General features: G+C 40.1%; 6 protein-coding genes across 7 annotated transcripts; 1 reads left to right on the forward strand and 5 right to left on the reverse strand.

Annotated features, from left to right (window-relative positions):
* Positions 1-219: 219 nt before the first annotated feature.
* On the reverse strand, positions 220-4,315 carry LOC124203894 (prosaposin-like). Its single transcript, XM_046600772.1, has 13 exons — positions 4,027-4,315; positions 3,595-3,923; positions 3,274-3,534; positions 3,063-3,206; positions 2,779-2,991; positions 2,578-2,709; positions 2,219-2,512; positions 1,953-2,145; positions 1,623-1,892; positions 1,366-1,541; positions 936-1,310; positions 677-871; positions 220-606 (listed from the first exon to the last, which is right to left on the reverse strand). The coding sequence occupies exons 1-13, from the start codon at positions 4,061-4,063 to the stop codon at positions 559-561; spliced, it is 2,667 nt and encodes an 888-aa protein (XP_046456728.1). The 5' UTR covers positions 4,064-4,315; the 3' UTR covers positions 220-558.
* A 521-nt stretch (positions 4,316-4,836) lies between these two features.
* Positions 4,837-5,897, forward strand: LOC124203896 (U-scoloptoxin(19)-Tl1a-like). Its single transcript, XM_046600774.1, has 4 exons — positions 4,837-4,981; positions 5,059-5,220; positions 5,372-5,417; positions 5,606-5,897. Exons 1-4 carry the CDS (start codon positions 4,903-4,905, stop codon positions 5,688-5,690), a joined length of 372 nt encoding a protein of 123 aa, XP_046456730.1. The 5' UTR covers positions 4,837-4,902; the 3' UTR covers positions 5,691-5,897.
* A 617-nt stretch (positions 5,898-6,514) lies between these two features.
* LOC124203895 (BTB/POZ domain-containing protein kctd15-like) lies at positions 6,515-10,386 on the reverse strand. The gene is made up of 6 exons (XM_046600773.1): positions 9,949-10,386; positions 8,552-8,657; positions 7,757-8,208; positions 7,627-7,686; positions 7,044-7,543; positions 6,515-6,971 (listed from the first exon to the last, which is right to left on the reverse strand). The coding sequence occupies exons 2-6, from the start codon at positions 8,587-8,589 to the stop codon at positions 6,858-6,860; spliced, it is 1,164 nt and encodes a 387-aa protein (XP_046456729.1). The 5' UTR covers positions 8,590-8,657; positions 9,949-10,386; the 3' UTR covers positions 6,515-6,857.
* Positions 10,387-13,784: 3,398 nt separating this feature from the next.
* On the reverse strand, positions 13,785-19,566 carry LOC124203897 (prodigiosin synthesizing transferase PigC-like). Of its 2 annotated transcripts, none has more exons than XM_046600776.1 (16): positions 19,404-19,566; positions 18,707-19,230; positions 18,434-18,633; positions 18,231-18,369; positions 18,032-18,174; positions 17,824-17,969; positions 17,610-17,753; positions 16,773-17,550; positions 16,492-16,711; positions 16,025-16,434; positions 15,585-15,943; positions 15,411-15,524; positions 15,053-15,341; positions 14,338-14,988; positions 14,036-14,269; positions 13,785-13,965 (listed from the first exon to the last, which is right to left on the reverse strand). In XM_046600776.1, exons 2-16 carry the CDS (start codon positions 18,825-18,827, stop codon positions 13,855-13,857), a joined length of 4,059 nt encoding a protein of 1,352 aa, XP_046456732.1. In that variant the 5' UTR covers positions 18,828-19,230; positions 19,404-19,566; the 3' UTR covers positions 13,785-13,854. The 2 variants fall into 2 exon arrangements, with proteins under 2 accessions (XP_046456732.1, XP_046456731.1); XM_046600775.1 differs by having other exon boundaries at positions 18,707-18,931; positions 19,210-19,566.
* Positions 19,567-19,702: 136 nt separating this feature from the next.
* LOC124203898 (prodigiosin synthesizing transferase PigC-like) lies at positions 19,703-25,623 on the reverse strand. The gene is made up of 16 exons (XM_046600777.1): positions 25,247-25,623; positions 24,935-25,145; positions 24,699-24,877; positions 24,498-24,636; positions 24,249-24,388; positions 24,032-24,177; positions 23,743-23,886; positions 22,900-23,674; positions 22,620-22,836; positions 22,144-22,553; positions 21,712-22,070; positions 21,510-21,623; positions 21,156-21,444; positions 20,444-21,094; positions 20,142-20,375; positions 19,703-20,081 (listed from the first exon to the last, which is right to left on the reverse strand). The coding sequence occupies exons 2-16, from the start codon at positions 25,047-25,049 to the stop codon at positions 19,974-19,976; spliced, it is 4,020 nt and encodes a 1,339-aa protein (XP_046456733.1). The 5' UTR covers positions 25,050-25,145; positions 25,247-25,623; the 3' UTR covers positions 19,703-19,973.
* A 62-nt stretch (positions 25,624-25,685) lies between these two features.
* Positions 25,686-27,591, reverse strand: LOC124203910 (palmitoyltransferase ZDHHC3-like). The gene is made up of 6 exons (XM_046600806.1): positions 27,062-27,591; positions 26,862-26,998; positions 26,778-26,797; positions 26,639-26,703; positions 26,356-26,568; positions 25,686-26,289 (listed from the first exon to the last, which is right to left on the reverse strand). The coding sequence occupies exons 1-6, from the start codon at positions 27,404-27,406 to the stop codon at positions 26,128-26,130; spliced, it is 942 nt and encodes a 313-aa protein (XP_046456762.1). The 5' UTR covers positions 27,407-27,591; the 3' UTR covers positions 25,686-26,127.
* Positions 27,592-27,669: the final 78 nt, after the last annotated feature.

Here is a 27,669-nt window from a genome sequence, read left to right on the forward strand (position 1 = left end):
ATATGAGTTTTATTTTTATCAGAACTCGTTGTCTTATCTTATGATAATGATGTTTATAATATATTTATATTTATGATTAAAAAAAAAATACTTTGAACTTTCGTTTTCGCCAATATTTTATTATCTTTTATTTTTAACATGCCATCGACATATTTATTATGAAATAATTGAATTAATTGTAGTAGTGTATAGGAATCGACCAATGATATTGCAATCATGAACGCGGAACGAAATATATTTCAAGATTCAAGCTACATTATTTTACGGATAACAGAAAAGGGTTTTGCAGTCAGTTGCAACAACTAAAAAACCCCATCAATGATCTTCCTTTCAGTTGACAGGTGATCCAGAAGTAGATCCGACTACCCATAATTTCTCTTGAGCTTCGCCGATCACAGAGTCCCGGTACAAAATGGATTCGAATTTCGAAAGATGTGGAAACAAACAAATGCTAAAAATCTAAGGGGAAATGAGAAGGCAGAAGAAGCAACCTGACTCTTTAAACTGAAAAGAAAAATTTGGGGGAAATAAACCATAAAAGGCCACATTTCATTGACTTTAAGGTTGGGATTTCATCCAAACTTTAGTCTGGCAATGCTCCAAAGCCTATTGACAAAACAACAAAAAGAAATTGTTATTCATGTAATCGAATTTTTCAAAGACGAAATATCATTACATTGCAGGCATCAGCATGTTGAGGACTAGCGCACCAGTACGATGGACCCCAAGTGCATTGTTTTCCGCCCAACAGTTGAACTTGGCCAGGTGGTGGTTTGCACAAATGCACCGATTCACAAACCTTCTTCTTATCAAGCATAGTTGCCAGTTGGCTAAGTAGATACGGACCGTAAGTGTCTACAATGCCAGTGCACTAAACAAGGAGGAAAACCATTAACATACTGATGTGACAAGACTATCTTAGTTATTGCAATTACCTTATCTTGGGCACCCCGAGGAACCACAGTGCACGCCTTCTCAATGATGTGGTCAATGCTTGCTTCAATAGTGTCATCTGCCAGCAGTTTGTCAAGATACTCGATAACAATCTCGCAAATCTCGCACTTGCTTGGCAATTTCCATCCGGTCACTTCAAGGGCTGTTTCCTTTTCGTTTTTGTGCCCCAGCAATTTGTGGCTTTTATCGTCTCCCCAACACAATCCCATCTGTGTGCAAACGGCTTTGGGAGCAATTTCGGATGTCAACAATTCAAATAGCTCGTCGCCATATTGCTCGACAAAATCGATACACATGTCGGCTACTGTGCTGGGTAGGTGGGCGCACAAAAACTGAATGGCTCTTGTAATCTCCTCCTAATAACAACAGAAATTAAAATTATCAATTGGCAATAAAAGAGTAAAAACTTACTTCAGTGCTGTTGGTGAGAATTCGCTTTTCGAGGATGGACATGGCGTATTCGCACATTACACACTGGGGAGTATTAGTAGATTCGATTTCTTTCGGTTTAGCCGGGACATCTTGTTTGATTGTCTCGAGGAATTCGCCAACGGTAATTCCTTTGGGAGCTTCTTTAATCGTCGCGACTACAACCGATGACAGACGCACAAAACAGGATATTGTATTAAGATTAAGGAACACCCGACTGCTTGATAAGATAAACTTACTTTCAGAGGTGGTTTTAGGGTTGCACATTTTCAATGCGACACAAACTTCATCGGGTTTCAAATCAGCCAACAGCATTTCAATGATTTCTTTCGAGTAAGCATCAACTAGGCGAACGCAATCGCTTCTGACACTTTTGGGAAGACGTTGGCACACACCCTCAAGGGCTGTTTTGATCGATTCTTCAGTGCGATTATCTTCCAATTTGCTGTCAAGCATCGTAATGACAAACTCGCACAGAGAGCAAGTGTTGGCATCTCCGGATGTAGGAGCTATAATGAAATATCGTTTCAGTATTTTAAAATTTAACTTTTATCTAACAAAAATCTGACCTTTAAATGGATTAGCTGGGAGTTTAATTTCCTGTTCCGCAGATTCAGTGCACAGCTGGAGTTGAGCGCACAAGATATTGGGATCCAGTTCTTGGCTCAAGAGGAAGAAGATGGCATCTCCATAAGTGTTGATGAGATTATCACATTCATTGCTGATGCTAGACGGCAACTTTTTGCAAATGTTTTTCACGACCTATTAGGCAAATAGATTATATAGTTAACAGAAATATTCTAATGTTTTCTAAACGCAGCTTTGTGACACTTACAGTTTCAATTTCTTCTTTGACGGTGACATTTTTCAGATCGTTGATGATTTCGTGTAAAACGTATTCGCAAAGCATGCAACCAGGCTTCCTGGGGCCAAGGACGGAAATTGAGGCGGGAAGTAGACGCTCGGCTGGCAACGCTTGTAATCCTGCCAAGTTGTTGGTGCGGATAGCGTTACTTTCGTCTTGACCAACCAGGAAATCAGTGTTCACTTCGATCTCGGTCCGTTTAGCTGGGATCATTTTAGTTGCTTCAATATCTTCTGGTTGGATCCTCAAAAATGACGTTGGGAGCTATATTGAAACGGGAAAATGGTGATAAAGGATGGTTTCAATAAAGTAAGAGGTTTGTTCAGTACCTTTGAAAGTTTAGGACTTCCCAGAGAAGAAGAAGAACAAAGAGTAAGCATACGACAAGCTTCATGTGGGTCCAATTCTTTCAAGACGAACGAATAAGCCACATCTCCGTATTGTTCAACCAAAGCTTGGCACTTAGAAAGAAAACAAATTATATAATTATACGTCATTAATTATGTAACACGTTCAAAAGACTATATTACCTCTTTGGCGTAAGTACCAGTTTGTTTGCAAAGACCGTTCAAAACTTGGATGAATTCCGCTTCAGTAGTATTGCTGATGAGCATAGCACGAACATTCTTCACAAGCGCCTCACAGAACTGGCATTCAAGGTCGTCATTCATCTTTGATGATTTTTCGAGTCTGGATTCGAATTTTCTGTCATTCGACATAGGACGAACAGAAACGCGCATCGGCTGTACAAAAAGAGCATCGTGTTATCACACAGTTGCAAGCCATTAACAATATCTTAAAAATAGGTACAAACCTTTAATTGAGATTCATCACAGAAACCCAATGGCTGGCACATATCCTTCTGCAAGCTTTGCTCCAAAGCATTGAAGATTTGATCAATGTTTTGTGAAACAAGACCCATGCATGCATCAGAGTAGCTATTCATATGTGAACAGACCTGCAATAAAACATTCAACTCAATAATTTAATGTTCTTTGGTTTAAAACCCCAATTATAAATCTTACATTGAACAGGATTTGTTGGAGATCCACTTGAGAGGAACTTTGAACCTTCATGGCATTGTGACTCATGAAAGTCTTGCATGACTCACACTGTCTGTCATTGGATAACTGCTCAACAGTTTTGGTTTTCTGGGCACCTTTGTACTCTGACAACAAGCCATCAACCCAGGCATTGTTACACAAAAGAGCTGTTGTGCATACCATAGTTGGATTCATTTGAGAAGCCAGCATTTCAATCAGTTCAGGGATGAAATCATCCACCAACTATTAAGTAGAAAAATGGGTAAGGAAGATGAGGGAATATGATGTAATGAAAGGCATTACCTTAATGCACTTCAACTGAACCATTTTGATTGGCATAAGCTTGCATGAACCTTCAAAAACTTGCTTCATGTCCTCCTGGGTTTCATTGGAGAGAAGCTGGTCTCTGGCCTCCTGGACCATTTCTTTACATACCTCGCAGATGCTGTCATTATCTTCTGGGACGCTTTGCCTTTCCCAAACTGTCTGGATGCAGTGCTTTGTTGCACGGCATGATTTAGCATTGGCGATGCTCTGGCACCAATAACTTGGGCCTTCAGAACATTGATTAACTGGTGTTGGCAAGTCACCAGCAGAGATCACGACCATACCAGCAGCACACGCCAATAAGCCTGTTGTCAAGAGAATATAAATTGAGGGAAAAGCAGTCTAACAAGTGAAAGTGAAATCACAAAAGAAAGCAGTAACAGGCTAGTCAATTCAAGCGACACTTACCAAAAGCTGCAGTGAAAAACACCGCCTTGGACGCCATTTTTCAAACGAATGACGGCGAGATAATTCTTTGTATGACTATTTCGTAAATTTTCTTGGGCTTCCTCTCTTCAGAACTACGACGTTAGAAATGACGGGAATGACGTTCAGATTGAGAGAAGTTGATAACGTAATTGGTTGTTTTGTTCCTCTAGCGGCGGGTTTGGACACTCGACGAACAACAAATCCCAAAAGTGAAAGTGGAACTAATTTCAACCAATGGGAGGCCGTCCATTTCCCGCTCAACTTTAAATTGGACTTGACAAATTATGTTAAAAGAGACTAAATACTTTTTTAAAAGCTCCGTGACAAACTTAACTTAAAATGAATAATGCCTTATCGTCTAAATTTGATCTAATTTATGTATTTGCACGATCTTTGATAATTGTATAATTAGAAAACGAACAACGCGGTTGGACGATTTCTAATCCCCGGGTGGGTTACTTCGATAAAGCTTGCATCTGAGAGATCTGCGGGATAAAAAAAGTCAACCAAAATTTAATTTATGACCGGCATGTAGAATGATGACAACGCTGCTGCCCCGGATATCCCGCATGAGAGGTAAACGAACTGTCAAATCAAAATCTAATTTGCAATAATCTTAACAATATATACAGGTAAACCACCCCAGAAAACGTCCAAATGAACAACAACAACAAAAAAAAACAGCTGTTTGGGTTGTTTTTGTCGTCCTTTTTCTGGGCTTTCTAATTGGCTGAATTCCAGGTGCCCCCGCCAGCTCGCTTCCAATTGCCAAGGTATAAAACCGAGGCCCTTGGGTCCAAACGTACCATCAGTCCGTCCGAGTTATCCTACAGGATACACATAGCAAATAAACAAATGGCATTACCTTTGACTCTTGTATTCGTTTCGGCTTTGTTGATCTTCAAGGCCGGAGCTTTCCCTCCCATCGATAATGGTAACAGTAATTTACGAAATTTTGTCATTTTTAGCTTTTTTGGACACAAATTGACAATGTTTTTGGGTTTTTTCCAGAGGCTGCCGTGGTTGTCGAACGTTCGAATCTGACTAGCGCAACCACCGATCTCTGCCTGCGCGAAGGCGGTTTGTGCGTGATCAAAAGCCAATGCCCTCAAGACAAACTGGCGTCCAAGAAGGGCCTATGCGGCAAAGCGGACAAGGAATGCTGCCACTCACGTAATAACAATAAATCCACACGGACCAAATTTTTTTGTTTCTTTCTAATCTTATCATCGCAATTTCATTCCTTTGAGACACGAACAATAATACTATCATATCTTTTTTGATTTTTAATTTTTCTTACTTGGTGTTGGTGTGTGCCCTCCAGTGCCAGATACTATCGTCGATTGCCAGGAACGCGGCGGAATGTGCAGGTGGGAAAAACATTTTGGCCAGTTGTTTTTGGTTGTTGTTTTCTCGGCGATTCGTATCGAGACGAATTCGATGATGAATCGCCGATAAAATGATGATGGATCGAAGAATTGTTTCGCATTCACAGCAAACCAACCGGCACAAAAACCTGTCTAAATATTTCAATTCTTTTTGTCTTTTACCGCTCAAGGCTGTCGTCCGAATGCAGAGGAGCTTCTCGTGATGAGCTCGGTCGTTGCGACGCTGGTCACGTTTGCTGCATCCTCATTAGATAAAGTGGAATTATTCGTCGTCGTGTACGCAGAGTTTTCCTTTTTTACTTACATAATAATAAGCAAACTAATCAAAAAGTCTCAATCGGAAAATTGTGAAACGGGACTATTATAATATCATAATCTCAAATGATTGTTTGATTGTTAATAAATGGTATATATCTGGTGTTTATCGGGAACAATAATAAACCATACTGGCATTATTATAAAGTTTCTTTGTATATTTTTTGAAAATCTTTTTCAAAGTTTTTTCTTTTTTTCTTGGTGAGTGAATCCATTGAATTTTGTTTCACTCTTTACATTTTCCATCTTTACACGAGGTGAACAACAGCAGCTCGGAGATACAACAGTCGACGCTATACGATTTCAACGTCTTTTCAATGGCGGAATTTCGCGATCGATACAAATAAAAAAAGACACAAAAGAATTTCGATCGGACATATTGAAATCAAATTTTGTTTTTTTCAGATCTTTTCGCGCTCGAACGAAAGAATGAGATTTTCGTGAGTCCCCAACAAAATTTGAATTGGATCCACGAAAAAAGACATATGACACTTTTTGAGAGATAATCAGCGAGGGAGGAGATTGAAGTTGAACGGATAATCCTGATAACATCAAAAACACTCACACACACACGACACGACACTTTAATTTAATTTTTTTTTTCATTGGCACTAGAATTCACGTTGGCCAAGCCCAACATTTTGAATATGCGAACTGGAATTTTAATTTTAGAAGGGAAAATACACAAAAACAATTATTTCACATGAACTTAAACAAAGAAATATTAGATTTTACACACGTTAAGTTAAGCCGTTTTTTTTTTGTCGAGTTAGACTCTCACTTTATGCATCGCAGCAATCAACTGAATTGAAGTTTCCTACATATTATTTAAGCAGCAATTGACATTTCGATTGTATACATGGACAATACCTGAAACGTGAAACATTGTGAAATAATATCAAATCGAGTTTTTCTGGATTTAATTCCGCGAAGAATTAAATGATTGGCTCAAAAACCAAAACAAAATTAACACAAAACAAAATGACACAAACATTTTAATTTTAATTCTAACACTGCGGAATTGATAATAATGGGATGTGCTGATGGGGGGTGCGGCTTTTCTTATACAATAAGGTTTAATGTAGATTTCGTGTGATTCATTTGAAATCAAAGGGGAACAGCTTTGCGGATGAAAAGGTACTCGGAGAATTGCTGGCCTTCAACTCCGCCGCCGTTGGATGCAGCGATGCTGAAATTGGCGTTCAACAAACGCGTGATCGCCTTCAATAAAATTGAAATCATTTAAATACAATTATATGTTTTCCCGGATTTTCAATTCAATTTTCAATTTACCTGCATCGAGTTCAACTTGCAGTAGCCGTTGAGCGGGAAGCGGATGACGTGCCGAGGGTCCTGATTCCAAGCCACGCTGGATCGGCCATCCATCAGAGGCGTGGCGATTTCCGGAAAAATTTCTTCCACCAAATTCCGGTCGCCGGATAACATGATCCTCTCGCCCAAATCGGGACTGACGTACAGGGCTAGACACTCCCAACCCAAGCGGCTGTTGCAATCATCTCCGGGCGAACCGGAATCTTCGGCTATCAAATCCTTCCGGCACGTCAAACCGGCCACACCTGGAGCTCCGCCACCGCCTTCGTTGCTACTGCCTCCGCCGGGTGAATTTTGCTGGTGATCCATCCGGTTGCTGGATGAAACAGCCGAACGTAACCGGACGCCACCAGTCACGCTCATCCCGCCAGAAACGGGCGAACAACGGGACCCCGAAACCGGACTGGAACTCGGCATTGCCGGATGACCGTTGTGCTGGTGGCTGTTGTACAATTTATCACCTGGAAAATCATTTTCAAATTTCAAAAAATTTAGAAACAAAATTAACTTAAATTAAAACAGTAATTTTATTTTATTTTTTTACCGTACTGTCCATTCCGCGTCCGTCTTTCCATCCGCAACATTTCCAACGCTTTCACCATGGCTATTATTTAAAGAAAAATTTATGAAAAATTAACAATTTAAATTAAAATAAATGAAAGAATAATCATTACGGATGATGTCGTAATATTTGGCCTCTTCCAGTAAAAGTTCCACATCGGCAAAATCGTCCGGGAGGAGTAGTCTTCCGTTGCGGACGAAATTGAGGACGTGCCGGAACATCTGGCCGTCCCTATCGATAAAGTAGTGCTGCTTCAAACTGTCCAGGACGATGGGGATGCCGCCGTTGAACATTTTGGCCAGTCGCGACTCGCCGAATCTCGTCGTGAGCGTTTCCAGCGACGACGTGTAGATGGTCCCGCCGACGTCAATGTGAACGGGCGCCGTGTAACGAGACGCCGCCGCTACGCTGGGGATGCCGGCCAATTTGGGCGTGTAAGAAGCCGAATTGGAAGAGATCACCTGGAGCATCGGCGTCGTCGTGGGCGTCGGAGTTTGGGGAGCCGGTGACGACACGGCGCTCAACGTCGGTGACGTCGCCGGAGATAAACTCGGAGATAATAGCCTATCACAAAGTTAAAATTAACATCAACTCTAATTAGTTTATCTATCATCCAAGAAAAATTTTAAAAATCCCACTCAAATTTAAATGAATTTAATTTAATTTGAAAATCCCGCTCAAATTTAAATGAATTAAATTTAATTTGAAAATCCCGCTCAAATTTAAATGAATTAAATTTAATTTGAAAAAAATTTCATTTCAATTGAACCGTGAACTTTTAAAATGTCAAGCAAATTTTGATTAAATTTTCTGATTTATTTATACAGGTAAGCGGATTACCGGAATAACCGGATGCTTTTCTATTATTTTTCATCCGAAAAATAATCTTTCCAAAAAATGTTGTTACCTGGAATGCGCTTTGCCGATCATTCTCTCCACCTGCATGTTGTTGCCCGGACTTTTTGATCCACTACGTCCGTCCCTTTTTTTATTTGAAAATTTATTTGAAATTTCTACGAAAGAAAGAAAAAAACAAGGAAAATCAATTTTCGGAATATGGATTATTATTGTAGCGGATGACGGGGTATCATCACATAACCAAACATTTTAAAAGGATAGTTAATACCCTAAGGCCAACCCCGTTAGACAGAGAGACTGATATCAATTTGAGAACAAGTAATAACATTTTGATTTCTCATTTCCTCCCCTGACGACCGTTCAAGCAAAGCAAAAAAGTAAAAAATCCTTTTTTCATTTTTTTATTATTTGATTTTCTTTCGGATTGAGTATGTGTGTGTGTACCCACACAGAAATGGCCAGTTTCCAACTTGCCTCGCGGCCAAGCCCGGCACCAATCTCTCTCTACCTACATATTCTTTTTCTTTTTTCGAAATATCTTAACTTTTAACCATATCCTTTAGATCCACCCATAGCGGAGGGCGAGCAAATGGTTTCAGGTTCTGCCTCTTGGACACGGACGACCTGCGGGAATTTAAAAAAAAAACGGGAAAAAAAGGGCCGCACTCATTTGTTTTCCAAAAATGGAACGATTGGATGTTTTTGTGTCTACTGATCTTTTCGATTACCGAGGTCACAACACCCATAACAATAATCATAAAATAACGACCCATCTAGAATTTAAATAAAAACGGGATCTTAATAATCGAGTGGTCATGATGATCTAATCAACCCCGTTTACTTTTTAAAAATTAGTTTGTGCAAACTGTTGAATAGAATAAGACAACAGGTGCGCGGATATCGAATGTCACGCGGATGTAACAATCAAAAAGAAAATCGCACATTTCATTTGACCCCAATCTAGAATTGTTATGACGTCATCAGGAGATTTTAACAGTTTTTCCTAAAAGGTGCGCCAAGAAAAATAAACAAAAGACATTTCAACACGCCAATGATATGACGTGCGTGTGTTTTCGCCGTAATAAAAATAAATCTCCGATCCGTTAAAAAAAAATAACATTTTCTGCCCAGGTGGGGTGAGCAAAAATCAGGTGATATCCCCAAAGCAGAAAAATAAAATAAAAAAAGAGAAGGGACAAGAAAAAACAAAAATTTGTCGATGCCCCGTGGCCTTTGCTGGGCTGACCCTTGCAGGCAAATACCTTTGATAATTTTGTGATTTTTTCTTCTTTTCTTTTTCTCCCAACTAATAAAAGAAGAAATACACAACGTGAAATCAAGAAAAAAAAACTGTACAGCCGCAGGAAGAATCGAAAACATTTAAAAACAGCGGATCCGCTTGAACGATTATTCCGAGAGAAATAATAATTGAAAAATCAAACTTACCTAATTATACTATCTGGAAAATTTCAATAATCATCCAGTAATCAACACCGGCAGCAGCAGTCCATTATTGAGGGAAAATCCGTTTCTTTATTCTGCGGTTAAAAACAATTTCGAAAATGTTGAAAATGAGCTGACGCAAGTGTCAAAACGACACGCACGTTTCACGGACGGACGCTCGACGGAGACTGAACGTCTTTGAAAAGCTGCGGTGCCTAGCTGGCGGATCCTATAGGAGATGCCTGGAGCACTGGACAGATGCTGCTGCTGCATGATGGGGTCCACCTCTTTTTTCTTTTTTCTTTTTTAGCTGGAAAAAAGTGCCTCAAGTGCCTCCGTAGAGCAAAGGGTATAGGTTGGAATATATCGGACGAGAGAGAGAGATGGAGAAAAAGCCTCCGGCACAGCTTCCAGTGATGTTGGATATATACCTATCTCTCTCTCTGCAACTACAACCGGTTAAATTTATTTTCCTTTTTTTTATTATTTTTATTTTTAGTAGATATCCCCCTCCCACTTCTTCTTTTTTTGGGAAATTGCAAAGTTGATGATGTTCCCACCCGCCATTTCTAGGAACTCAAATGACGTGGTGGATCAATAAAGTTGCCCTTTGATTTTTATACTCTACGGAAAATTAATAAATAGGCTACTAAACTTTGAATTGCGATTTTCTGATGAATAATAATTATTTTTGTTTCACGGATAATCGTTCATTTTTCGTTGACCCGCGAAATTTGAATATTCTAATTTCTGGGGGGGAAATGATTATTGAGGGTCTATTTCAATCAGCATTACAGCCGTTCATCACATTTGCATAAATTATGCAATGACAGCATTCACTGTCGTAATAATGAAAGTTATTTTAATACCACGAAGTGTTTTCCAGCCTCTTTTGGGAAAGCCTTAAATAAATAATTACCTTTTTTTTCTTTTTTACGTCCGTAAATTGACGCAATAAAAATTGGATTAAATTAAAATGGCTGTAGGCTCTTAATAATTTTTTTTTTCTTCTCCCCCCCGTATATACACACACACAATCTTCCAGATGTCTTCACGGTTTATTTTGTCAAAAGCCTCTGGGCGGTGTGGACTGATGGCGCACGCGCTGGAGAGTTACTCCGCGCTCGTTCATCTTCAAACACACGGAGCCGAGAGAAAGATATACTGGCACATTCGTTTCTTTTCTTTTTAGCTTCCAGCTAAATGAAGAAAATAAGCAGCGAAACTTGTAACGAAAGGGTGAGACGAGAGCCCCGGGACTCGACTGAGGTATAGCGGATGATCACGACCGAAAGGTTTGTTTTCCTTTTTTAATAAGAATCAAAATTAAATGGGGTAAATTTTAAGTTTTTTTTTTAAATGAATTAAAATAGGAGGAAAAAAAAAATTATTTCAAAATGTTCGAAAAATAACATTCCGTGAAATGCATTTAAAAAAAAAACAAAGTGCCAGTGGGATGTGTCTAAAGAAGCCGCCGGCAGCAAAGCGCACCGTAACGTTCAGGAATGCTGTCCGTCGGTCCGTCGGTCCATCTCTGACGTGGCATTTTTTGTTAGTGATGGGAATCACACATCACCTGCTGGGGCTGTTGATCTCTCTAAATAGGTGTGTGTGCGCATACATTGGCTGCTGCACACACAATAGACTGGACGTTAACTGTGTATATAGACGTTGTGTGGGGAAAACGGGAATTTTGAAAAAAAAAACTAAATTCAAATTTCGCGCGCATTAATTGTCAATACATTTTCCTTTCACTTTGTTGTTGCGCAAATCACGACCGCTCACTTTAGCTCGGGGCTAGTTGATATTTTCAGAAGAAACGGCTCGTTTTGAACGCCAATTTATTGAGAGCCCCGAAAAATTATTGACACACACACACCCATGAAGTGAGTCACTTTGGACAACGAACTTCATCATAAAACAGGTTTTCTTTCTTCTTTCCTTTTGCATTCAACATTTTTTTCGTGCCAAATAAAGAAGAAGAAAACACTCTTTTACAAAAGACCAAAATACATTAAAAATAAGGAAACGGGTCATTAACCGCAGCGGCTAAAAACGAACGGGGGTCGTTTCACGCCGAATCAATTCAACAAAAGCCAATAAAAAATCCCGAAAAATCTTCATCGACCGAAATGAATGATTACATCTAATAAATTGTGAATCACTTATCAAATATTTGAGTAAAAAAAAAAAGAAAATTATTATTTTTAAAAAATAAAAGGGGGGTTTGAAAAAGTGACGGAGAAATTTCAAACTGGCTGTAGAATGCCGGAGGCAATGAATCTATAAATCCCATATCATCTAATAACACGAGAGAGAGAGAGCGAGAGTGAGTCGAGAAATAACCCAAGAGAGAGAGAGAGGCTTATTAAAGTAGCACCGGCGGGCAGAAGCGGGATAGATCCATCCATCCATCGAGCCCCAGCAAAAGAGTCGAATGCGAATCCTGCAGCAGCTCTCTGCTACTACTAGACCGTGATCGGTTGGGGCGACGCCTTGGGCCATGCTATAATGCATCACGCATCCCAACCATCCCGCAGACTCTCTCTCTGTAGTATACCATATAACTCATTATCTCAAGTGACGGGTGAGTCTTTGGATCTACAACCCGTTTTTTCTTTTTTCTTTCCAAGTTGTTTTGATTTTATTTATTTATTTTTTGGAAACTCCAACGGCTCCAACTGCTGGGATCTGTGTGGATTTGACTCAAATAACCTTATTATTATTTTTTGTTTTTTAAATAGTTACACAAATAATGTAATTCAAATAAGACTACCACCGCGCCGCTGGCGGTTCAAGCCGACGAGAGGCAATCAGTTGGAAATCTGATTGGCCTTTTTCCCGGCCCCGTCCAGCAAAAGTTGGGTCGAGATTCCGGACTCGAGAAAAGAGATGAGACATTTCTCCAGCAGCTACTCCAGTCGACATCTCATTAAAAATCTAAAGTTCAGGATTTTTAAATATTCGAATTGAAACTGTATTTTTTTGAAAATAATGCAATTGCGGAACTTGTGGCGTTACAAGACAAGCGCCAGATGTTAATTCAGCGTGAACGAACAGCGTGTCTTACAATGTGTGATTAAATTTCGCGCGAGCGAATTTTTGAAGCACGTATGAATATTTAACTATGCGGTAACTGGTTTTTTCGTTTTTGTTTTCTAAGTCACTCGACTGGCTGTATAATACATACCCATCGTATCAATCATTATTGTTATTATATTATGCGGGTCTGGCTCTATCGTCTGTGCCAACCGGATGGCCAAAAAATAAAATTTCCGTTATTACGAAAAAATAAACTTTCACCGACATTTTCCCAGAAACTCAACGTCTAAAATTGTTGTTTGGTTATTTTTACAGCTAGAGATAATCATTAATATTTTGACCCGCTTCAACAAATTATTTTCGAAAATCTATAGCTGCTGGAAAAATTAAAAGAACGAACGTCTTCATTAAATCTATCAGCGCAAAGGTCGTCGACACATCACGAATGTTTGGCATTCCGAGACGAGATTTTTTGGATTCGTCATAGTAAAAAAGAAAAGGCAAAAATAATAAAAATTCACGGCGCTGTTAACTACACAGTTTTTTTTAATGAATCTTGTTCCCATCACCGTTGGTGTGGCGTTCTTTTAAGGAACTTGTATGCCATGTCAAGGGGTTTACGATGTTATTTAAAAATGATGCGGAACATTTGAAATAATTACAGGCAGAGGAACGAATAAAAGTGTATACGGCCTGTTGATAGTAAATGCCGGGCAGTCTAAGCAATGCGGGATTTTTAGAATTGAAAATTATACGACCCGTAATTCAACAAGGATGTAACACGGTGCAGTTAAAAGTCGGTTAATGAATCAAGTGTAATGCTTCTCAAGTAATCAGTGATTTTAACTATTCTATTTAGGGAAGGAACTAACTTGGCTCGACACGAGTTATTGTGCCCTTTGATCCGTCCAGGATGACGACATCGCCGGAACGGAATACTTGAGTCACTTTATCGCAGCCCACGATCGCTGGCAGACCCTGTAAATAAACCGGAATAATTATGAGGAAAATCTATAGAATCAATAAATATTCAAAGTTCAGTCAATACATATTCTCGGGCCACAACAGCTCCGTGAGAAATCAGACCACCGAGCTCCGTCACGACGCCAGACAACAACGGGAAATACGGACTCCATCCGATGTCTGTGCTCCGCGTGATGAGGATGTCTCCGTTCTGGATTTCTTTGGCTTCTTCCAGGTTCAAGGCGACACGGACTGTTGCTCGAACGGTTCCCTTGAAGACTGGAGTTCCCGTCAACTGGACTCCATCAGCACCTACCATCTGGTCAATCAAACGCGAATAAACAATCGACTACAGAATTAAAAACGTGTCTAAAAGTCAAAAATTACCAATTCTTCGGTAGACGATTCTTCTAGGGGTTGGGGAATACCCAGTGACATTTCAGGGAAGACGAGAGCATCCAGATCTGGGTGAAGTTTCCGTCTCCTATTGGCCTTGTTGATTAATGCGACGCCATTTGAATGAATGAGCTGCTGTAGCTCCGAATGCGTGAAAAAGAAAATCAGGTTGGCGTCAGGGATTTTGCCATCTCGGACCAAAAGTTGGGCCAGTCTGCGGTAAGCCATTCGGAAGACATGAATAGTGCGGATCAACAACGACTTGGTTTTCTCGCGAGCGATAACAGCATCGCGACTGCGAGGGACGAAGAATTTCAAGGCGCGATATTTTCCCGGCTTGCTCTGTCCAATGATTTTGAGCCAGTCATCATTAGACTTGGTCGGTTGGGAGTTGGGAGCAAAGCTAACTGGATTAGCCACCATTGATTGGAGGACAGACACCAGGGATCGGCAATTCATTCCCCAAGTTTCAGTTGCAATGTCGAATTCTTTGATGCCCCGATGTCCATGTCGGGCGATGAATGAACGAAACAACCGACCGGCATGTCCGGGATCCGTCTCCAGCCAAACTGATGCGACTTCTGGTGCGTGATCAGTAAACTCTTTAACATCGTCACTCTTCAATATGGCTTCAGCAATTTGCTGTCAAAAAGCAAACACACGTTAAATGTCTAATCTAAAATTCAATTTGAAATCTGGCACGTACCTTGAGAGCAACTGGAACATCAGCCGATTCGATATTGGAAATTGAACTGAGTAACTGTGCCATTTCACCGTACAATTCCGGCGTCCATTCATTACGTCCGTCCAATAAAATGATGAAAGCAATCAATTGGCTAATCGTTCCAGCTCGGCTCACTTGCAAGTGGGTGTTACTAATTTCAAGTAAACGAGGTAGCTGAGAACTTATTTCATCATAGAGTTCCTGAGAGTTGATGTATTTTTCCGATGGAATTGAATAGTCGGCGAACTTGCGGACAGCTTTTTTCACGCGTCTAAACACGAAGAAAAAATCTAATTAAATAAACAGTGTTTCTTTCACAAATGTCAGTAAGTTGACAAACCTGTTGTTAAAACACATGTCATTAAACATGTGTCTGAATCTCAAAAGTTTCACTCCCCAGCCTGCAACACCAAAACGATCCTTGCCGATTTGGTGCATGGTCGAGTTGGAGACCCTGAGTTAAAACGAATTTTCATTTAGCGCAAATAAATTTAAATATGAAATTGCAACTCACAAGTGACCGAAAATGGCCATGTCGACGGAACGATGATGTGATGTTATTTCTTCTCCAATGTCTCGCTGGAAAGTGTCGATGACGTTGATGAAAACTTGGTTCTGGAAGAACAAGTTAAATCGACCAATACACCAAGGATTGACCTCAAAAAATCTGGCAAATTGCTCTTTAATCACAAATTGGAAACTGAGATCTAAAGCCCTGGCGGTAACTGATAGGCCAAGAGGAGAAGTTGCACCGGGAAAAACTTCGCCTGTGTTCGCCTTAGTCACGTAGTCTGAATCCGTGAGAATAGGAGAATCAAATTCATGACGAAGTTCAAAGTCAGTCCAAGCATCGAGCGCAGTAACTGGTCTTGCCTGAATAATATTTGGAAGTAAACATTTTACAAATCTATAAGACCAATACGGCAATACTACAAAGACTAGTTTAAATTTTACCTGGAGCAAATACAGTGCGCCTCCGGATACAGCAAATTCCAAGTCCCTTGGTCCACCAAATGCCTTTTCTAAATAGACTCCAAGTTGACCGAGTTCTAAGACTTTCTCGTCCGACAAGCACAATGTGGTCGATACTTCTTCCGCAATCTTTTCTTCACGGGTACCATCATCTGACAGAATCACTTTGGTTTGTTTAGCTCCGACAGTTCGAGAAGAGACGGATAATTCTCCACTTGACGTCCTTTTGATGTAAAAAGTATCGGGGTCAGCGGAAGCGGAAACAACCGACTCGCCCAACCCGTAGTTGGCAGTCAAAATCATTTTGCTTGGGTCACCATCGTTGGGGTTGACAGTGAAAAGAACTCCAGCGGCTTCGGCGTCGACCATCTCCTGAATAACCACACCCATTCCTAAATATCGTCTCATTTAGCAAATAAATCAAGAAATACGTGATGGATTAATAATACCTGGAATGAGAGGCTCTCCATGTTGACGACGATACTCGACCGACTGATAAGAAAGCAGCGACGCCCAACATTTACGCAATCCTGACATGATGGATTCGAATCCTTGACAACCGAGTACAGTGATATTTTGTCCAGCAGAAGACAATTCTTCGCCGTCTTCACCAACTGCTGACGATCTTACAGCGAACCGTTTCTTTTCAGATTCATCACCAAACAATTCCTGCCATATTTTGAGAGAATATTATTTTGTGATGTAACTAAAAATTGTTATTCGAGTTTACCTGCAGAGCTTCTCTGATGCAATCCTGAACGAACGTGTCGACAGGAAGAGAAGCTACGAGGTTCTCCGCTTTGATGCAAAAATCCTCCAGTTTCCCTTTAACCACTCCAGTTGCTACATCTTCCAGCTGTAGGAATACTTCTTCAATATCGCGGTTATTTTGTGTTTGAGCTTTCCACGCATTGACTGTCACGCAAAATCCGGCTGGAATTTGACATGCCACAGGAGCTTTCCTTGAGTTGCTGCTAAGGAGAGCCAAAGATGATCCTTTGCCTCCTACTAAACTTTCGAAGCGGCAAGCCTCTTCATTAAATAACAAAACGAGTTTTTCTGTTTCAGACGACGATGGTTCGCGATTAGGAGCACTCAAATAAGGAACAGATACTTCATTTGCGATTGGACAATATCCGTGAAACACGTTGGTGTTTACCAAAACCACGCGTCCTTGGCGTGAATTCAATGTCAAGTGACACGGGTATGTCGTGCTACAATGAACCCACGGACGTCCAATGAAATGTTCGAATGGTGATGATGGGAGCAAATGGATGGTTGCGTGATAGTTGCGGCTTTTGGTGGAAAAGCGGATTGAAAAATGTCTTGGGACTGTGCCCTTTTCCCCGATATCTTTCAAATCTAGACTCGATGCATCAATTTTGTAGAGAAATCCATTCGGTTGGAAGACATGACCCCAGACTTCGTGAGTTAGACGAGCTGAATCCGAAGTAGCGCTCAAATAGAAATAATGTCCATCCTCAGAAGCTCCAACGATATCTAATTTCCTATTAACAGAAGTCGGATGTTAGGTGTGACTCTTCTCCCATTGAAGTATCGAATTTACCTGCGCAATGTCGAAGCATTGTTTTGTCCCCAACGCCTTTGACGAAGACTGCGCAGATAAATTTCTTTTTCAATGTCCAAACTACTATCTTGATAAGTTCCGAACATAACACCCCACTGGTCGACCCCATCTACAGTTGGCTCACTAATATTTCAAAGTACATTTGATAAGGTAAAAAAAAAAGAAAGTTACTTTGTTATTAAACATTCTCAACCTCATTTGTGACCAATCAAGCTGCCCCCTCCAACGCTCCCGAGCCATTCCTTGCGCTAGTAACTTGTGACTGAATTCTCGTTTGAACTCGAACGGACGAGTAAACGTTGCCCAGATCAGGTTGATTCTCAAGTGCACTTCAGTTTCCTATACAGAATAAATCAATTAACATTTTAATTAAAGTGACGATTTAAAGAAAAAAACCTAACCTTTCCGTGGCGCGTTCGCTTCGCTAGGCCGTTGAATGTTATCCGCCATTTCTTCATGGCTTCGAGAAGTTGGAATTTCAATCTGCCGTCGGTATTAAATGATTCCCTGCCATCCGTATTTGAAATCAAAGTATCAGGGGCGGCTGTTAAACAAATAATGAATATTTTAATGATTTAAAAGAATTCAGATTGAAAATACCGGGTAATCGGTAGACAGTTCCATCTTTCAGCGTAAACAGGAGCGTAACCTGAGCTTGCCGATTGATCAGACGATTAATCGACACTTGAAGGAACGTACTGTCGCCATCGGTTCCGTAAAATGTCAACCCGTCAAAATCCTACAGGACGAGATTATTACTTAAGAATAATTCAGAAACTTAATAAATTAAAAATTGTTTTTACCGTCATTAATTTCAGGGGATGTGGTTGTTCCCATGCAATTTCCACATTGGTCGGCACCAATCTTCCAATTTGGTTGTATCCTTTGGAATTGACTTTATTGTAGTCATCGTCAATTGTGTTGTTGAGAATGCGAGGATTTTTCTTTAGTTTCCGACTCAACCAAATTCTGGCAGCGATGATTTTCAATAAATACCAAGGTCCTGATTTTATGTTTTATTATTAGAAACTTTCTAAAATACTAGGAAACGATTTAATTTGCATATTTAAACTTACCGGGATTGGTGTACGATGATCTCAACGATTTCGGAATATCCAAACTCGCAAACAGCTTCCACCAAAGAACAAAAAGCACAACGAAAATAATTAAAAAAGCGAGGCACGTAGAGAGATCCATGACTGAAGACACTCGGGCGTCACACTAGTGAGCGGTGACTGTAGATCTTGAAAAAAAAATCCAATAATAGTCGCCCAACAACAGTTCGATGGCACCAAGTCCAACTTAAAAAAAGAAAAAATTATGGAGATACATTTTGTGTTATCTTGCGATGCTGTTACATTAGCCTATCTCGGTTCAATCTCAAACACAAACATTAAATAATGATCAAAGGTCTACAAATTATTTGTTCAAAACCAATAAGGTGTAAAAGAAACTTTTGTAAACTTGTCGCTTAGAATCTATAGATACCGGATAACAGGACTTTGTATTTAGATGACAAGATAGTTGAAATTCAACGTCCAGACAGACAGTAAAATAATCTGATCAATTCTTGACGTACTTTGAACGCGATGAGTCAATCCTGGAGGAAAAAAAAATTTACGCCAAGTTCATGCACAAATTAAGCTACAACAAAAAACAAAACAAAACACAATGCACAAACTGATGGGGATTACACTTTAGGCTAGGATGTTTTAAGACAACATTCTCAGTTCCAGTTTGAAACATCAATGATAAAAACGTGTTTCTCCTTACCAATGCATCACCAAGGCCGTACAAGCTTAGGTCCTTATCTCGACGAGCACAATCTTATCTCTCATCTTGGCCGGCAGCCAAATACAAGGGAAATCACCACTTTCTCCTGACCCTATTTATCGCATCAAAACAACACGCACGGAATACTCAACAAATTAGTTGTAAAAAATTCCTTACATCAAAAGGGTCTCTCCTGTTCCTTCCCACGTATCAAAATAAATTTCTAAGAATGAAGAAAAAATAATTAAAACATTTTTAAAAAACCTAAAAACGGTCCAGCTACCCCTTCAAATAACAACTTTGAAACTGCAATACATTTTTATTTACTAAACATATGATGGGATATTTTGGACAGAGTCGTCAACAAACCTACAAGCCCTTCCACAAAAGAAACAAAACAAAAAGAGTAATTAGTTTGAACGGTCTGACGAATGTCCCCAAAACGAAGTATCTAGAAAAATACTATAACTATATTAACCGATTAATAGCATACTGCAATGGAGGATTATAATTCCCTGAATCCCCTTGTAAAATTTTGGATGACAAGACCAAATTTTAGCTCTATCAATTTTATGCTTCCACGCGTGTAATGGTTCCTTTACTTCCATCAAGGATAACTATATCACCAGAACGGAAAACTTGCGTTACTTTCTGGCAACCAACGATAGCCGGCAAACCCTAAAATAAGAACGTATGAAATTATTATCAATTCAGGGGAAGTCAAACAAAGTGAATTACATATTCTCGGGCCACAACAGCTCCATGAGAAATCAGGCCGCCGAGTTCCGTCACGACGCCAGACAACAACGGGAAATACGGACTCCATCCGATGTCTGTGCTCCTCGTGATGAGGATGTCTCCATTCTGGATTTCTTTGGCTTCTTCCAGATTCAAGGCGACACGGACTGTTGCTCGAACGGTTCCCTTGAAGACTGGCGTTCCCGTCAACTGGACTCCATCAGCACCTACCATCTGACCAATCAAACGCGAATAAACAATCGACCGCCAACTTAAAAACGTGTCTAAAAGTCAACAATTACCAATTCTTCAGAAGACGATTCTTCCAGGGGTTTGGGAATACCCAGTGACATTTCGGGGAAGACGAGAGCATCCAGATCTGGGTGAAGTTTCCGTCTCCTATTGGCCTTGTTGATTAATGCGACGCCATTTGAATGAATGAGCTGCTGTAGCTCCGAATGCGTGAAAAAGAAAATCAGGTTGGCGTCAGGGATTTTGCCATCTCGGACCAAAAGTTGGGCCAGTCTGCGGTAAGCCATTCGAAAGACATGAATAGTGCGGATCAACAACGACTTGGTTTTCTCGCGAGCGATAACAGCATCGCGACTGCGAGGGACGAAGAATTTCAAGGCGCGATATTTTCCCGGCTTGCTCTGTCCAATGATTTTGAGCCAGTCGTCATTAGACTTGGTCGGTTGGGAGTTGGGAGCAAAGCTAACTGGATTAGCCACCATTGATTGGAGGACAGACACCAGGGATCGTGAGTTTAATCCCCAAGTTTCTGTGGAAAAGTCGAATTCTTTAATGCTACGATGACCATGTCGGGATATAAATGAACGGAACAATTTTCCTGGTTGTCCTTGATCTTTTTCCAACCAGGTCGATGCAACTTCTACAGAGCCTTTCCTAAAATCTTTACCATCCGCACTTTCAGAAATCGCTTTGGCAAGCTCCTATAAGGCAAAATAAAGAATAAACATTTTTTCAAAAGTCTCAACAGTTGAAATCGAATACTTTAAGGGCAACAGGTACATCAGCTGACTCGACGTTTGAAATAGATGAGAAAAGCTCTGCCATTTCACCGTACAGCTCGGGTGTCCATTCCTTTCTTCCATCCAACAAAATGATGAAAGCAATCAACTGAGTCATGGCACTTGCGCGGCTCACTTGCGTATGAACACGACCAATTTCTACCAAGGCAGGCAGGTGGACGCATATTTCATCATACAGTTTCTGTGAATCCGTTTGATTTTCAATAGGAAACGAATAGTCGGTGAATTTCTTCACAGCTCGACTAACCAGTCTAATTTTAAAATAAAGATAATTTGTTAATCATAACATTGATCAATGTTTTATGTCTTTAGTTACTTGTGATTGAAGAACAAATCCTGAAAGATAGTTCTATATCTATTATACTTCACTCTCCATCCGGCAACCCCAAAACGCTGTAGACCAAGACGATGCATGGCGGGCGTAGTGATACTATAGGACGGAAATTAATAAAAAAATAATGATTGGTGGTTTTTATCTAAAATAAAAAATGAACAAAATAAATGTAAACGAAACTTACATATGACCAAAAACTGCCATGTCAATAGCACGGATGTTGTCGCTAATTTCTGCTTCAATGTCACGAAGAAAAGCTTCGATAACATTAATGAATAAATGATTCTGTTGGTACGAGAAAAAACGACCCCCATGCCAAGGATTGATGTCAACTAGACGTCCAAATTGCTTTTTGACAATTGTCTGGAAGTTGAGATCAAGAATTCGAATGGTGGTTGAAACTGTAAGAGGAGACGTCGCTCCGGGGGCAACTTCACCAGTGTTGGCTTTCGTGAAATAATCTGAATTTGTGAGTATAGGAGAGTCAAATTCATGACGAAGTTCAAAGTCAGTCCAAGCATCGAGCGCAGTAACTGGTCTTGCCTGAATAATACACGTAAACGCAATTTTCAGAACTCTATGAGAACAACATTACAAAGACTAGTCTAAATTTTACCTGGAGCAAATACAGTGCGCCTCCGGATACAGCAAATTCCAGGTCCCTTGGTCCACCAAATGCCTTTTCTAAATAAACTCCAAGTTGACCGAGTTCTAAGACTTTCTCGTCCGACAAGCACAATGTGGTCGCTACTTCTTCCGCAATTTTTTCTTCACGGGTACCATCATCCGACAGAATCACTTTAGTTTGTTTGGCTCCGACAGTTCGAGAAGAGACAGACAATTCTCCACTTGACGTCCTTTTGATGTAAAAAGTATCGGGGTCGGCGGAGGCTGAAACAACCGACTCGCCCAACCCGTAGTTGGCAGTCAAAATCATTTTGCTTGGGTCGCCATCGTTGGGGTTGACAGTAAATAGAACTCCAGCTGCTTCGGCGTCGACCATCTCCTGAATAACCACTCCCATTCCTAAATGTCACAACACATTTAGCAAATAAATAAAGAAAGTTTAACGTGCTGATGGAGTAATAATACCTGGAATGAGAGGCTCTCCATGTTGACGACGATACTCGACCGACTGATAAGAAAGCAACGACGCCCAACATTTTCGCAATCCTGTCATGATGGATTCGAATCCTTGACAACCAAGTACAGTGATATTTTGTCCAGCAGAAGATAATTCTTCGCCGTCTTCACCAATTGCTGACGATCTTACAGCGAACCGTTTCTTTTCAGATTCATCACAAAGTTCCTATAACATTTTGGGAGAATATTATTGGATATGCTCTGATTAAAAATCATCATCCGAGTTTACCTGCAGAGCCTCTCTGATGCAATCTTGAACGAACGTGTCGACAGGAAGAGAAGCTACGAGCTCCTCCGCTTTAATGCAGCATTCTTCGAGTTTTCCTTCAACTACTCCAGTTGCTACATCTTCCAGCTTTTTGAAAACTGCCTGCACATCTTCGTTGTTTTTAAATTGAGCTTTCCACGCATTGACTGTCACGCAAAATCCCGCTGGAACTTGACATGCTACAGGAGCTTTCCTTGAGTTGCTGCTAAGGAGAGCCAAAGATGATCCTTTGCCTCCTACTAAACTTTCGAAGCGACAAGCCTCTTCATTAAACAACAAAACGAGTTTTTCTGTTTCAGACGACGATGGCTCGCGATTAGGGGCACTCAAATAAGGAACAGATACTTCATTTTCATTCGGACAATATCCATGAAAAACGTTGGTTGATACGAAAACCACACGTCCTTGGCGTGAATTCAACGTCAAGTGACACGGGTATGTCGTGCTACGATGTGTCCATGGGCGTCCTAAGAAATTTTCGTATTGGCAAGGCTTTAGATGAATAATCGCGTGGTAATTGCGGCGTTTCGCAGCAAAACGGACTGAAAAATGGTTAGGGACTGGGCCATTTTCTCCCAGCCTTTCTAAATCCAAATTGCAGGCGTTGATTTTGTAGAGGAAGCCATTCGGATGGTAGACATGTCCCCATACTTCGTGTGTGAGCCGGGAAGAATCTGATGTGGCACTTAGGTAGAAATGATTTCCGTCCTCACAAGCTCCAATGATATCTAATTTCCTGTTACAAACACAAAGGGGAAATTATTAGGAAAGAGTATTCCCACTTGTAGTTGTTATTGATTCTACCGGTGCAACGTTGGTGAGTTGCTCTGTCCCCATCGTCTTTGGCGAAGGCTGCGGAGATAAAATTGTTTTTCTATGTCCAAACTGTTATCCTGATAGGTTCCGAGCATTGCACCCCATTGATCCATGCCATTTAAACACGGTTCACTGATATTCAAAATATTTGTTACAATTGATAAACGATAAGTTTTGCGTCACACCGCCCACAAGAGTTATAACAATTGCTTTCTTGGAATATGTTTCTCTTTGTATACAGTGTGAGCGCGCAAATAAAAATTGCTGTTGTACTAACCTCATTTGCGACCATTCTTGTCTTCCTCGCCATAACTCGCGTGCCATGCCTTGTGCTAATAATTTACGACTAAACTCGCGTTTAAACTCGTAAGGGCGGCTAAAGGCAGTCCATACGATGTTGATTCGTAAATGAACTTCGGTTTCCTTGAAGAGATTAATATGACATGCATTTTCAGGTGTAAGTAAACTGTGTCTTCAAATCAATTGCTCATTACCTCTCCATTGCAGGTACGCTTAGCCAGTCCGTTAAATAAAATTCGCCATTTTCTCATAGCCTCTATGAGTTGGAATTTTATTCCACCAGCATTGAAACTTTCTTTGCCATCTGTATTTGATATCATAGTGTCTGGAGACCCTGTACTCAGAAAATAAAAAAATTAAGATTCTTGATTCTCAGAACCAGCAATTAGTAATAATCTCAATAAGTTCTACTAAAAATGTTACAAACAATGCAGAGCATAGACCTGGTAGTTGATATGTTGTTCCATTGGGGAGAATTAACAACAATGAGACTTGAGCTTGTCTATTAGTTCTGCGTTCAATTGAAATTTTTAGGGAAGTATCAGCTCCATCAGTTCCAAAAAAACACAGTCCATCAACAGACTATTAGGAAATGGAAAGATACAATGACTGGAAATTTCTTAGCATGACAAAAATAAACACACTTCTCTATTTTTCAGCTCGTGTGGTAGTTCCCACACTTTCTCTAATTCTGTTGCAACAAGTCCAATTTTCTCATATTTCTTTGATGTTGTGTCGTACACATTTAAAACTCTGGGATGACGAACTAATTTCCAGGCTAACCAAATCCTTCCACATATTATTTTCAAGTAATGCCAAGGTCCTGATCAAAACAAAAGTATTAACTTATTCAAACAAAGAAACCTGTAATAAATTTTACCAGGGCGAGCATAAGGGGTGTGAAGAAGTTTGGGTCTGTAAGGAACTTTAACCATAGCCCTGATGATTAGGGCAAGTATTGGCCCTCCGAAGAGAAGCAACCACCATTCAATCATGTTAAATGTTCAACAAGTCAACTTGAAAGAGTCAGCAAACGATGTTTTGACGTGAGACGGCGACTCGTTACAGAATAAATTACATGGACGGTGAATCTGAAACCATTTGATAGGGCAGGCATAAATCAGTATCAAAGTGTTGCAAGGTCAATATTCAATATTCAAATTAATAATCTCTTCCTGGTTCACTAGATTACCTTATGTAAAGGCATGTAACGTGGGCAGGCGTATTGACCACGTACTTGTTAGGTATCAGAACAGTCTGCTTGTTGCTACTCGCTCGGTTGTTAAATGAGGTCTGAGGTGGCGCGAGAAGAGGAGGAGGAGCTTTATTTTCTGTGCAACAGCTGGAACACATCGCCTTCGGCAATAGGCTAAACACGTTCTACTCTAGTGACTCAGCCAAATATTTTGTACCGTTAATGTACCATTTATGAAATTGTCGGTGATTTATTGTGGGGAAACTATGACAAAACGAAAATGAAATAAACAAAAAAATTTGGAATGAAGCTAGATTCAGCAATCAATCAAACAGGGTTGTGAATTGAGTAGAATTCCAAAAGCGCAATGGTTTGATTATATGACTGGTTTAATGAAAAATAAAATTTGCAATTAAACGCTTGTAGTCCGTTAACGCCCATTTCAACTTTTAGTTAGTGGGGTAAATTGAATACGCTTTACATAAGTAAGGGTCAGTTGTTTCTTTAAACGCGCATTGACTCAGCTAATTTACAGATACGGAGATAACGTTTGAACTATGGAACTTGTGAGGCTGGAAAATACATTGATCATATCTATGTATGGGGTGTAATATATATACTTCTCATTTAAACGGTCGGACTTTGAATGGACAGATTTTTTTAAGATTGAATATGAAATACGCGATGGTCTTCAGTTTGATAACTCAAAACGAGAGTTAATCATATTAGAAAAAAAAGTAAGTACGTGGAGACACCACCTTCTTTCACGAATAATTAAGCTGCAAGACAAGACAGTGCACTATGTAGTTCGATAACAATCATCACAGTAGCTTTTAAGGGCAACCGTTAATTAAAACAACAAGTCCTGTTGTCTTTCGTCAAACAGCATACAAATATGCATTTCTTTTCTTCCCATCCAAAGGCGGATTAGTGAACGGGGAGAACCATTGAATACTGAACAGGCCAAAGACAGAGTGGAAGCTCTTCCACCGGGACTTTCTTATCCAGCGCGCCTCTTCTTTTTTCAGTTGTTCGATGCCCTAAATGAAAACACCAATTTTTAATGGAAATCGAATTAAGTTTTAGAAATGCTGAAATTATCTTACGGTCTCATCGTTCCATATCGCTTGCATCTGAGTCCCGAGCATAATAGTTGTAAAAATCGCAAAAAGCAGCGCCTCGAAACCGAGAAACAACAATAGAATGACTGTGGCTGGCGGACTATATGTCGAACATTCTTTCCATTCAGAATGTACGCATGATATGAACTGCAGAATGACCAGCACCAAAGAATGCACTGAGAGAGTAGCTATGTAGAACTGCAGAGAAAATAAAAACAAAACAAGGTTAGTGATAATCTCCAGTTCCTTGTAATAACATTGAACTTACAGTAAAAAGGACAAAAAACTTTTGATTGTTTTCCCCAACACAATTGTTAACCCAAGGGCAATGGTCTAAAAAACAATAACAACACATATTTATAAATCTCACACTATAAAAATATTTATGAAATAATGTTAGAACTTACGGTCCATCTTCCTCACACACCTGTTAACAAATTATAATTAGGATCAAAATTACAGTGTTAAAAAAAAATAAACAATATGATTACCTTTGACACACTGAACAATGATGGGCTCTCTCAGGCTTGATGGAACAGCACTTTTGGCACTTGAATATAACTTGTCCTTGTTGCAATCCCATTCGTTGAATCATTTCTTTTGTAGCATTTCCTCTTGGTACAGCTCCCTGTAGTTGAATTAGTTAGTAAATACTTGAGACAAAGTACTCTCATGATAAGCACAGACTTACTGGGTCAGTCAGCATTGTTCTAACATGTGAGATGAAGGCAAGAGACGAAAGTGCCATAAACAGGATGAGATTGAACACACTGAAAATTGTGTGGGTCGAAATTGCAGGTATCAGGATAACAAAAAACGACACAAACATTGAATAGAGGATAAGGAACCAGGTAAGGACAACGCAGATGATCCCACAAATATCTTGGATGCACCAGAATCGTCCGGAGCAACATCGGTTATGCATATCCATATCGGAAGTGAAACCGAGTCCCGAACTAACGTTAATACTCAAATCGTCGTCTCGTTGTTCCATTTGAAATTGATTGCTATTATTGCTGTGATTGTTGTAATTCATTTTGTTATTAACAACATAAAGTTTAGAACACTAAATCAGTTATGAACATTGTCAGTTTAAGAAACACTTGCGTTGGACCTTTTGTTCGATAATTTTAAATGGATTAGAAAAAAGGTGTTGGGAACGGTAAGTCGGTAAGACACGGTACAACAGGATGACAGCTCACTGCTCAGTGTTTTCAACCTGTTTCAGATAACATATCAAGGCCCTTGAAGCGCCACCGACATATACGGTAGCGATCCTAGTGTCTAAAAAAGAAACTC

The sequence above is a fragment of the Daphnia pulex genome, chromosome 10, assembly GCF_021134715.1.
Source record: "Daphnia pulex isolate KAP4 chromosome 10, ASM2113471v1".
NCBI lineage: Eukaryota > Metazoa > Arthropoda > Branchiopoda > Diplostraca > Daphniidae > Daphnia > Daphnia pulex.

What these genes read in the sequence shown, in the direction of transcription:
- LOC124203894 (XM_046600772.1), bottom strand. Translation starts at nt 4,063, where the DNA reads ATGGCGTCCAAGGCGGTGTTTTTCACTGCAGCTTTTG. An exon ending in GTGATGAATCTCAATTAAAG is followed by an intron (nt 2,992 to 3,062) that starts GTTTGTACCTAT and finishes CTTTTTGTACAG; the next exon opens with CCGATGCGCGTTTCTGTTCG. An exon ending in TTCTCACCAACAGCACTGAA is followed by an intron (nt 1,311 to 1,365) that starts GTAAGTTTTTAC and finishes TGTTGTTATTAG; the next exon opens with GAGGAGATTACAAGAGCCAT.
- LOC124203896 (XM_046600774.1), top strand. Translation starts at nt 4,903, where the DNA reads ATGGCATTACCTTTGACTCTTGTATTCGTTTCGGCTTTGTTGATCTTC. An exon ending in TTTCCCTCCCATCGATAATG is followed by an intron (nt 4,982 to 5,058) that starts GTAACAGTAATT and finishes GGTTTTTTCCAG; the next exon opens with AGGCTGCCGTGGTTGTCGAA. An exon ending in GAACGCGGCGGAATGTGCAG is followed by an intron (nt 5,418 to 5,605) that starts GTGGGAAAAACA and finishes TTACCGCTCAAG; the next exon opens with GCTGTCGTCCGAATGCAGAG.
- LOC124203895 (XM_046600773.1), bottom strand. Translation starts at nt 8,589, where the DNA reads ATGCAGGTGGAGAGAATGATCGGCAAAGCGCATTCCAG. An exon ending in CAAATATTACGACATCATCC is followed by an intron (nt 7,687 to 7,756) that starts GTAATGATTATT and finishes TTTAAATAATAG; the next exon opens with CCATGGTGAAAGCGTTGGAA. An exon ending in GCAAGTTGAACTCGATGCAG is followed by an intron (nt 6,972 to 7,043) that starts GTAAATTGAAAA and finishes ATTTTATTGAAG; the next exon opens with GCGATCACGCGTTTGTTGAA.
- LOC124203897 (XM_046600776.1), bottom strand. Translation starts at nt 18,827, where the DNA reads ATGGATCTCTCTACGTGCCTCGCTTTTTTAATTATTTTCGTTGTGCTT. An exon ending in AACTGTCTACCGATTACCCG is followed by an intron (nt 18,175 to 18,230) that starts GTATTTTCAATC and finishes TTTGTTTAACAG; the next exon opens with CCGCCCCTGATACTTTGATT. An exon ending in AGCGAACGCGCCACGGAAAG is followed by an intron (nt 17,970 to 18,031) that starts GTTAGGTTTTTT and finishes TATTCTGTATAG; the next exon opens with GAAACTGAAGTGCACTTGAG.
- LOC124203898 (XM_046600777.1), bottom strand. Translation starts at nt 25,049, where the DNA reads ATGATTGAATGGTGGTTGCTTCTCTTCGGAGGGCCAATACTTGCCCTA. An exon ending in AACTCACCAACGTTGCACCG is followed by an intron (nt 23,675 to 23,742) that starts GTAGAATCAATA and finishes TGTTTGTAACAG; the next exon opens with GAAATTAGATATCATTGGAG. An exon ending in TGGAGAGCCTCTCATTCCAG is followed by an intron (nt 22,554 to 22,619) that starts GTATTATTACTC and finishes TGTGACATTTAG; the next exon opens with GAATGGGAGTGGTTATTCAG.
- LOC124203910 (XM_046600806.1), bottom strand. Translation starts at nt 27,406, where the DNA reads ATGAATTACAACAATCACAGCAATAATAGCAATCAATTTCAAATGGAA. An exon ending in GAACAATGCTGACTGACCCA is followed by an intron (nt 26,999 to 27,061) that starts GTAAGTCTGTGC and finishes ATTCAACTACAG; the next exon opens with GGAGCTGTACCAAGAGGAAA. An exon ending in CATTGTTCAGTGTGTCAAAG is followed by an intron (nt 26,798 to 26,861) that starts GTAATCATATTG and finishes ATTTGTTAACAG; the next exon opens with GTGTGTGAGGAAGATGGACC.